The sequence below is a fragment of the Dipodomys ordii genome, unplaced genomic scaffold, assembly GCF_000151885.1.
Source record: "Dipodomys ordii isolate 6190 unplaced genomic scaffold, Dord_2.0 Scaffold143, whole genome shotgun sequence".
NCBI classification, from domain to species: domain Eukaryota; kingdom Metazoa; phylum Chordata; class Mammalia; order Rodentia; family Heteromyidae; genus Dipodomys; species Dipodomys ordii.
Window position 1 is genome coordinate 1858987 of NW_012267359.1, and position 10498 is coordinate 1869484.

Genomic DNA, 10498 nt, shown 5'->3' on the forward strand with positions numbered 1-10498 from the left:
TGGCTCAAGTGGTAGAGCGCTAGCCTTGAGCTGAAGAGCTGAGGGACAGCGCCCAGGCCCAGAGTTCAGGCCCCACGACCGGACCCCCCCCCAAAAAAAAAAAAAAGAAAATATCTAGCTTGTAGGAGTCCCATTTATCCTTTTACCTAGAACCCTGGAACACACACAGCAAGATGTAGACAGGAGTAGTGAGTTTCCTGTCCCCTGAAGGGCATAGGTGAGGGGCCTGGGGAGGGACCTGAACTGTGATTCTATTCCTCCACACCTCCCCCATGCTCGCCCTCCTCCAGCCCGAAGGGGCAAGGAAGCCAGGTTTGCAAAGCCCTGGGCAGACACAACAATGGCGTGCTTTGCAGAGCCGGGAACAGGATGTGTTCATTTGCCAGACAACTCCTTGTCAGCCAACAGCTCAGTCCCACACAGCACACACTGCTCCAGGCCCCAGGGTCTTCACGGAGTGAGCAGTCTCTCCTTGCCGCTTTTGCTACCCTGTACTGACGCCTTCCTGAGTCTTAGGAGCCACTGCACCATTGTGTCTGTAATGTCTGCTGGTCTTTCCTTAGCTTTTGTTTAAAGTGTATGTGTATGTGCGCACTCATGAGCGTGCATGGTTGCACATGTTTCACTAGGAATGGATCTTAGGCCAGAGACTTGAGGTTCTTCAAGTGTCAGTTCAGATTATTTATCACTAGTGACCTTAATCTAGAGGTCTGTGCCCCAGGCCTCCATGATGCTGGGACCTTCTGTCACCAAGGCTATACTACCTAGTGTCCTAAATGTTTCACCTTGATTTTTTTTTTTCCACTGTGACTCATTCTGTTTTGTGTGCCATTGTACCTCCGTGTAGCCCCCTTGGGGTCCCTTAGTGAGTCTTAGCATACCTGCGGGTTTTGGTGGAGGGAGGAAGGGGGCTCTTGGCATCCACTTTCCCCATTGTTCCCTTTAGAGGGTAGAGAGGCTGCTCTGTGTGTGTTTGTATGTGCACATGCACACGTGCCGTGCACAGGCGATGTTCCTCTGTGAGCCTGTGTGAAGTATTTTGAACCCCAAGTTAGGTTACTGAATTATATCTGGGAAACGACTTGGATCACATTGCCAAGGCTTTGTGGGGACTGTGGTCTGGCCAGGGAGCCTGCTAGAAGTTGTAGCCCCTGGGGCCTGGTGAGTGAAGCCCCCTTTCCCCTTTTTCAGGGTGCCTTGGACACATGGCTACTTGTGTGGGGGAGGGCTGGCCGTGGCCATCTGCTGGGGAATGTAGTCAAGGCTGTGGCTACACTGGTGCTGCCCGGGCTGGGCACAAGGTGGCCTTCGTGTGGTAGTTGTCTGCAGAGCCATGCAGGGCTTCTGCTGAAGTCTTGCTTGCTCTGCACCCACTTGTGCTTACAGATGCATTCCCTGTCCCCCTGGGGTCCCCTCTATTGTATGGGACACCTCATCCTCTTCTGGCTGTTTTCCATGGCCCCTTCTGATGATGGTCCTGTTCTCTTCCTGCCCCTCACCCATCCTCCCTGTCCTCAGAGCTTTCTCAATGCCCCCCACTTGTGAGGGGGCTCTTGGGTTGTACTTGTTCCCAGGCCATATGGTACCCCTATGGACCTGTGCAGATTCTGGCCTGGGGCTGATGGGATGCATGGACAGAGAGGTGACCTGCCCAGGAATGTGCCCGCCATGTGTATTCCCTCACTACAACCAGTGCTGGGGTGCATGACAGAGAGGTGACCTGCCCAGGAATGTGCCCGCCATGTGTATTCCCTCACTACAACCAGTGCTGGGGTGCATGGGCTCCAGGGCCCTTTGGCAGGAATGCTTAGCAGCATGGGCACTGGGCAGAGGCAGCTGTGATGCTAGAATGATCCAGAAGCCTCTCCAAGAGCCTAGAGCAGACTCAGCCTGCATCCTACCCTCCTGGCTGTGCAGATCCAGTGGCGAGTTAGTACAGGACACACTTAAGAAGGATTAAGGGAGCCCTGTTGGTGAAGTCAGACCCCACTAGAAAGGAGCCTCAGGGTTCCCTAGACTGGGGATCCTCACACCCTTCCCTCCCTCACACAGTCTAGAAGGGTGCCCCATGCCCCTAGGGGGCTGCAGGGAGAGGGCTGTCAGGGTTTAGAAGTATCTTCAGCAGACCAGGGTTTAAAGCTGAACAGTAGTGTGAAGAAGCTTGAGGCCCAGGGAGGTTGAATAACCAGTCCCTGTGCACATAGCACAATCCAGACTTGGCTGGTTTTTGTTTTAACTAGAGGCACTTCACTTGTCCAGCAGGGGCTGGAATTGTTTTCCCTGGGATGCTGGGAAAAAGTATTTCAGGCCTTGCAGGCCAGGGAGCCTCGGTGTAATTTAGGATATCACATAGGTACTAAGGGGACAACAGATGAAACAAATTCTGTGACTTTTTGTTGATATAATTAAAGTAACAACATGAGCATCATTTTCTTTCTTCAGAATTGGGCTTTAAACTCAGGGTTACACTTGAGCCACACCTCCAGCCCCTTTGTCCTAGTTTTTTCTCAGCTAGGGTCTGGCTGACTTTCCCCTTGGCTGGCCTTGGACTGTAAGCCTCCTACTTCTGCCTCCCACGTAGTTTGGGTTAGAAGAACAAACAACCTGGCCTGAGTACAGTGTTTTTATGGGTAGTACTGGCGTTTCTAAGTACAATTTAAATGTGGATTGACTAATAAGAAGAGTGGAATTCGTTTTGGAATAACATTTTGCTTTAGTAGGGTTCAGGGTAGTTTTCCCATCATCAAAACGACCTGCAAATACTCACCTGTTGGAATCGGAGGCATGGCTCAAGTGGTAGAGCACCAGCTGTGAGCAACAAAGTGGAAACACACACAGGCACACACGTGTGCACACACACATCACACATCACTTACCTGTGAGGCTCTTTGATGCAGTTTTGTGGGCAATCTTTTTTTTCTTTGTCGGTCATGGGTTTGAACTCTGGATCTGAGCGCTATCTCCCAGCTCTATCAGCTCAAGGCTAGTGCTCTACCACTTGAGCCACAACACCACTTCTACTTTTCTAGTTATTTATTGGAGATAAGAATCTCACAGACTTTCTTGCCTGGGCTGGCTTTGAACTGGAATCCTTAGATCTTAGCCTCTTGAGTAGCTAGGATTACAGGCATGAGCCACCGGTGGTGTGGGCAGTCTTTGAAAGTATCTTTCAAAGATACGGGGTGATAGGCCTGGCTGGGCACTGGTGGTTCACGCCTGTAATCCTAGCTACTCAGTAGGCTGAGATCTGAGGATCATAGTTCAAAGCCAGCCTGGGCAGGAAACTCTGTGAGACTCTTATCTCCAATAAATAACTAGAAAACCGGAAGTGGTGCTGCGGCTCAAGTGGTAGAACACTCGCCTTGAGCTGAAGAGAGCAGGGACAGCACCCAAGCCCAGAGTTCAAGCCCAACGACCAACAACAGCAACAAAAAAGATATGTGGTGATGTAGTGATGTGAGGCTGAAGTGCATTTACAAATGGCTGCTGGATTTTCTTCATATCTGACTCTTAGTGGAAATCAGTTACTGTAGTTGAGGGCCAGGTGGGGGTTCCTTAATTGTATAGTAGACTCTGTGTGTGTGTGTGTGTGTGTGTGTGTGTGTGTGTGTGTGTGTGTGTAAGTTTTTGGCAGGACTAGGGTGTGTGTGTGTGTGTGTGTATGTGTGTGTGTGTAAGTTTTTGGCAGGACTAGGGTTTGAACTCCAGGTCTCTTTTGCTCTGGTTATTTCTGAGATAGGGTCTTACTTTTTTGCTTGAGCAAAAATGGGAGTCTTTTAAACTTTTGGTCTAGACAAGGCTGGCCTTGAACTTCGATCCTTCTGATTTCAGCCTCCTAAATAGCTGAAGTAACAAGAACGAGCCACCAGTGTCTGGCTAGGAGAAAAGTATCCAGGATCAACTTTAGATTTTCTGCTAAATGTGAGGGTTTTGGTTAGGGAGGTAGTGTGACCTGACTCATTTGTCAAGTGCTCCTCTGGCTGCTGTGTGGAGGTGGCCACCAGAAGTCTCTTGCAGCATGTGGCCAGGACATGATTCTGTGGGTACAGATGCTCTGCTGTCCCTGATCTCTACCACCCCCTCTCCTCCACCCCCCCCCCCCCCCCGCAACTTAGAAACCACCATAAACTTCCTCTTCTGAGTTGCTCAATCTACCTTGACTTGGCTTTGTGAGCATTTGTGTGCCTTTCCTGAAATATGGGGCCTGGGCTACCCAGTGAGGGCAGGGGGCCCATGGGCTTGCCCACAGCCATGCCCCGCATGCCAGTCCTGCACAGAGCAGACATGCAGCTAGCTGCAGACTGCTCTAAGCACCATTCGCATCACAGTTCTGTGGGTCAGGTCCTTCCAGAATCCTTAGGAGCGGGTCCAAAATGCAGGTCAGGTTGTAGAAGCCTGCAGACTCTGATGGGTGGGGCCATCCGGCAGGAACCACACCCATACACCCATTCAATTCTTCTTCAGAGCCAGACATCAATAAGGATGAGGGCTGGGACATGACCCCAGTGATCAGCACTTGTTCAGCCTGCGTAAAGCTTTGAGTCTAACATGTGCACGTGCACTCATGCAGATGAAATTAATGCTGGCTGTGGCAGGAGTACCTCTGAAAGCCAAGAATGGGGTAGTTCTGAGTGGAGGATGGACCAGCAATGCTAAGCCCAGACCCCAGCCCCTGCCCTGAACTTTCCTGGAGGCAGCGTATCAAGTGGAAGTCACATGCCACCTCCCCATACACGTGTAACACCTGCAATGCTGAGTGTGACAGGCCATGTGGGTGCAAGGTTCTTATTGGCCACAACACTGCTGCTCAGTGGAGTGACACGGTTTCCTAAGCCTGGCAGAAGGGAAGAAGTATCCTGCTCAGGGTTCAGGACTTCCCACACAGGCACACGTTGATTGCGTCAAATCTGCCAGGCTTCAGCTGGGGATGGACACCTGAGCCTCTTTCTAGCAAGCAGAGGTGGGGGTTCCCCTAAGTCCACCTTGAGTTCAGTGACTTGCCAGGATTCACAGACTCTGAAGATTTTTACATAGAATTGCAGTTTATTGAAGCAAGAGAATGCAGAGTAAAGGCAGCAAAAGGGGCTGGGAAGGTGATTCAGTGGTAGAGTACTTGCTTTGCATGCACGAAGCCCTGGATTCGATTCCTCAGCACCACATAAGCAGAAAAAGGCAGAAGGGGTTCTGTGGCTTAAGTGATAGAGTGCTAGCCTTGAGCTGAAGAGCTGAGGGACAGCGCCCAGGCCCAGAGTTCAGGCCCTACCACTGACAAAAAAAAAAAAGGCAAAAGAAAAGATGTGAAGGGCCAGGTGTTGTGTTTCACACCTGTAATCCCAGCCACGTGGGAGGTGGGGATGGGAGGATCATGGCCCAAGTCTGACTAGGCAAAAATGTGAGACCCTATCTGGAAAACTAAAACAAAGGTAGCCAAGGACATGGCTCCCGTGGTAGAGGCCCCAACTTCAAACCCCAGTACTTCCAATAAAGGGAGAGGGAGCGGGGAGAACAGCTCTACAAACATTCAGGTTTTCCCAGGATTGTGTGGGGGTAGGGAGGAGGTATTCAAGACTTTAGTACCAAATGGCTTTGTGTGAGATGGTTTGCCGTGCTGTAGGCTGGTGGAGGGGTTTGATGGAGGCCTGGCCTCAGGAGGATGCTAAGCGCTCGGTACGTTGAGTACACTTTGGCTCAGTGCTACTTGTGATTTAGGGTGGAATTATCAGGACAACCTTGGGTGGGCAGCCTCTGTGAAACCAGCCTGGGCTTGGGTCCTGTTGTTACAGAGAGCTGGCGGGCTGTGTCTGGAAGCTGCCTGCTCTGGTTCTGGCTCCAGCCATCCAGAATGTTACCCTGCTGAGGGATTTGAATCCCAACTCCTAGGCATTCATTGAACATCTCAACTACCAGCAGTACCGGCTTGCCATACCAGGGGTCCCAGGTAGACAGAGACATTTGTCAGGAGCGCATTCCGGGCCTCTCAGGGCACTTCCTAGGAGCAGCTCAGGGACCACTGCTCAAGAATGTTGGTGTGTGCCTGATTTGGGGCTACCCTGCAGCTGGGGACAGGCCTCCTCTGAGGCTTGATGGCACCAGAGCCTCCAGCCACATAGCACATTTGCCATTCCACACCCCCGGGGCGTTGGGGCCCTGGGACCCCTTTCTGCTCACATCTGACTTTGCTCTCTCCTGACAGTTTCATCATCGACACAGGGAAATTTCCACGAGGACACCAGTGCCACCATGCCCGAGGCCGCAACTGAAGAAGTGTCGCTTTTCAGCATGACAGACATAATTCTCTTCTCCGTCATTGTGGGGATCCTGACCTACTGGTTCCTCTTCAGAAAGAAAAAAGAAGAAGCAATTGAGTTCACAAAAATTCAGACAACGTAAGTGACACTGCCCTGTGTCCCCTTTTCACTCTTGCAGGCCACTGAAACGGCCATGGTTGGGCCTGTGGGGCTCCAGGAAGGGAGTGGGAGTTCCCTATTCCAATTTGGTAGCAGCTTCCTTTTTTCATTTTTATTGGGGTGCTGGGATCTAACCAGGGCCTCATGCTCCTAAGTGCTTGCAGCACTGCTGAAATTACAGCAGTAATTTCACAGCCTTCCCTCCTAGAAAAGCCTTTTCCAGCACAGTGAGTGCATACCTATGAGCCTATCTGATTATAGGCGGAGGTAGGAAGATCCCTGTGTGCACTGATGTTGACCCCTGGCAGAATCATGAGACCCTACTTGATAAATTATTAAAGCACAAAAGGACAGAGGGTATGGCTTATGTGGTAAAGCACAAGGCCCTGAGTTCAAATCCCAGTGTTATAAACTACAAAAGGAAGAATGAGAGAAAGAACGGGCCCAATCTTCTAGCAGACGATTGCAGCGGGCACTCCTTTACCACCCACCCACACACTGCTTTCCATTTTTAACACGTCTTACATGCTTCAAAATTGGAGTCAAAGCTGGGTGCTGGCGGCTCCTGCCTGTAATCCTGGCTACTTAGGAGGCTTAGATCTGAGGGTCCAGGTTTGAAGCCAGCCCCAGAAGGAATGACCATAAGACTCTTATCTCCAGTTAATCACAGGAAAAGTCGGAAGTGGTGCTGTGGTGCTGTGGCTCTAGTGATAGAGTGCTAGGGACAGCACCCAGGTCCTGAGTTCAAGCCCCAGGACCTAGACTTCAAACTTTGACCCTCAAATCTCAGCCTCCTAAATAGCTAGGACTACAGGCTTGAGCCATGATGCCTGGCAAGTAATGGATTTCATGATTTTTGTTGTTGTTGTTGTTGTTATTGTTGTTGGTTGTGGGGCTTGAACTCGGCCAGGGCACTGTCTTTCAGCTCTTTAGCTCAAGGCAAGCACTCTGCCACTTGAGCCACAATGCCATTTCCGGTTTTCTGGTCAGTAATTGGAGATAAGAGTCTCACAGACTTTCCTGCCTGGGCTGGCTTTGAATTGCAATCCTCAGATCTCAGCCTCCTGAGTAGCTAGGATTACAAGTGTGAGCCACCATACCCAAGCCTCATGATTTTTTTTTTTTTTTTTTTTTTGTCCCTTGTGGGACCTAACTCTGGGCCTGGGCCTGGGTACTGTCCCTGAGCTTTTCAGCTCAAGGCTAGCACTCTACCACTGAGCTACCTTCCTGGTCCTCATGATTTTTTTTTTATACATTTGTAAATATACTTTACATATTTGCCTGCCATTGCTCTCTTTTGTTCTCCTCCTTGCTTGTTTACCATTTCATTTACTTTTTTGTCTTTTGTGAGACTGGGTCTTGCCACAGCGCAGCCTGGCCTCCTCAGCCTCTGGAGTGATGGGATTACAGGTGTGTACCACCAAACCTGGCCCTGCTTACCATCTCTATTCTTCTTTCTATTCTTCTCCACCCTTACTTAGAAGAGCCCTTCAAGGAAGGCCTTTGGGCCCACTTTGCAGATGTGGAGTCTACTTGGGGTCCTGAGGTCTGCACTTTCCACAACCCGGCTCTTCCTTTGCCAGTGGCCTTCAGTCTCTGAGGACACTGGTCCTATGTCTGTCTCAGAGACATCATTTGGTCTGGACCTCTTATCATAAATGCTACCTCAGTGTTCCTTGCTGTTTTGTTTTCAGTTGATGTAGCCTAGAGGAGCCATGTTGCTGCCTTAGGCAATGCAGGAGGCCCAGGGTGGCAGGCTCTGGTTTTCAGGGCTGTGTCATGATGGGCTTGGGTTTGCAGGGGTGTGTCCTGATGGAGAATATGGGAAGCGCAATTAGGAGTACAGGTTTTAACCTGATCTCAGAGCTGTGGCTCATACTGAGAGGGTGTGGATGGAATTGTGAGCTGGGATGACCAACGCTGGCTTCATCTCTGCTCCTTCCTGGGTGGTGTGTGGGGGCGGCTAGCGGGAACCACATCCAGGATGTGTTCCTGATCATGTAAGGCCCTAGAACATCCAGCAAGAACCCAGTAGGGCAAGGTTGACATGAGGCCTGGGTGAAAGCAGTAGAAGGTGGGGCTGGGCTGGGGCACCCAGGCAGGCCAGACAGGCTGGGGAAGGAGTCTCTAGTGTGTGTGCTTCCCCAGAGCCACCAGGTGCGGCTGATCAGGTGATTGAGGAGATTTAAACATCTTTGCGGACAGGGCAGGCTGGGGCTCACTGGCGAGATGAGATCAGGGTTGTTGGAAGAAAAGTGATGAGATCAAATTTTTAAAAAGAATGTTAAGCCAGGCTTAGTAATAGAAGCCTGCAGTCCCAGTGCTCTGGAGGTGGAGGTAGGAGGATTGTGAGGCCTATGCCATTCTGGGGCATACAGATGCATACTCAAAAATAAAAAAAAAAAGGTTAAGACTTACAGAACTGTCGGTAGTGGGTCTGGCTGCCTCAAGGTGGAGCTGGGGAATAGGCAGGTATGGTGTGCAGGCTCACGAGGCAGATGGTCTCGGGAAAGCCTCACTGTCTGTGTCTGTAAACTCCCCCAAGGAGCGTGGCTTGTGCATTTGTACGTACATCAGAACCGGCTGGCACCCAGGGAGCCCTCGCCCCCCGCAAGCCACCCCTCCAGGGTCACCGTGACTTCTCAGAGCCGATGAGTTTAGTCTAAGTCATAAAACACTTGCCACTGGCTGGCTTCAGCGTGTCGGGCTTGGGCTGCCAGCCCTCCACCTGCCTGCATTGCCCCTGCCCACAGCCTTGCCCACCTTCTTTTGGTATGTTTGGCTTTTTCGGTACTGGTGTGTGAACTCAACGCTTCACCCCTTGAGTCCCATCCCCAGCGTCTTTGCTTTCATTCTTTTTCAGATAGGGTTTCACTCTTTTTACCCAGGCCAGGCTGGGACTGAGCTCTTCCTGCCTGTGCCTCCCACATGCCTGGGATTATAGGTGTGCATCACTGCACTGGGCTCAATTCTTTCATCTTAATTGTCTAATGACATCCAGTGTTAATTCCCACTTCTCTGGTGATCCATGAATTTGCTCCCATTCTGTAGCCTCATTGGCCATTGAGACCCCTTTTGGGTGAAAGTCTTGTTCTAGAGTCTGGGTCCTCTGTCTCCTTGTGGATTGGTGAGATAAGCAGTCACCGCCTGCTGCCGGCTTGCCTTTACTCTCCTAATTCAACTTTTGGGATGGAAGTTCTTTGTTTCTCCTTACTGTAACTTGCCAAACTTTTGGTTGACCTTAACCTTTATGGTTCATGTTTTTGTGTCCAGTTGAAGAAATCTTTACTGAAGTTGGGGTGCTGCTCTACAGGAGAGCACTCACCTAGCACATGTCCCCTCCCCAGAACAGGGAAAGAAGAAAGAGGGGAAGAATGTGGGTCATGAAAAAGTCCTTTGAAGATTGATAGTGTGTGAGTTCGGGGTTGGATCTTCCTTCTTGTCTCCAGCACAGGAACTGCAGACGGCCTTTCCTTACCCTGTGTCAGCAGCACAGCTGACATGGCAGGTGACATGGCAGGTGATCATGCCCCCCTCCAGGCAAGCCATTCCTGGGGGCCATTCTCTGGTCCTCATCCTGTTCTGGCTGCTCTGTGCTCTGGTGTCTTACAGGGACTCTCTTCTTCGCAGCTGGTAGCTTTGTTCCTTTCACAGCCTCTTGGCGCGTGCGTGCGTGTGTGCGTGCGTGCGTGCGTGCGTGTGTGTGTGTGTATATACCATCCTAGGCTTGAACTCAGGGCTTGAACTTCTTTTGCCCAAAGCTAATGTTCTACCACCTAAGTCACAGTTTTACTTCTGGCTTCTTTTTAGGTAGTTTAATGGAGATAAGAGTCTCAGGACTTTTCTGTCTGGGCTGGCTACAAACTGAGATCCTTAGATCTCAGCCTCCTGAGTAGCTTAGGATTATAGGCTTGAGCCACCAGCACCTGGCTACTAGTTTTATTTATTTATTTATTTATTTTTATTTATTTTTTATTTTTGGGTCTGGTCATGGCGCCTGAACTCTGGGCCTGGGTGCTGTCCCTCAGCTCTTCAGCTCAAGGCTAGTGCTCTACCACTTGAGCCACAGCGCCACTTCCAGCTTTTTTCTT

The 10498-nt window shown here is 50.7% G+C and overlaps 1 protein-coding gene across 3 annotated transcripts in view; it reads left to right on the forward strand.

Annotated features, from left to right (window-relative positions):
- The window catches only part of Por (P450 (cytochrome) oxidoreductase), a 47064-nt gene that overhangs the window by 20815 nt on the left and 15751 nt on the right, over window positions 1-10498 (forward strand). For all 3 annotated transcript variants that reach the window (XM_013031800.1, XM_013031802.1, XM_013031801.1), the window contains exon 2: window positions 6194-6386. In XM_013031800.1, the coding sequence (XP_012887254.1) occupies window positions 6241-6386 (146 nt within the window). In that variant the 5' untranslated portion in view covers window positions 6194-6240. The remainder of the gene's footprint in view (window positions 1-6193; window positions 6387-10498) is intronic.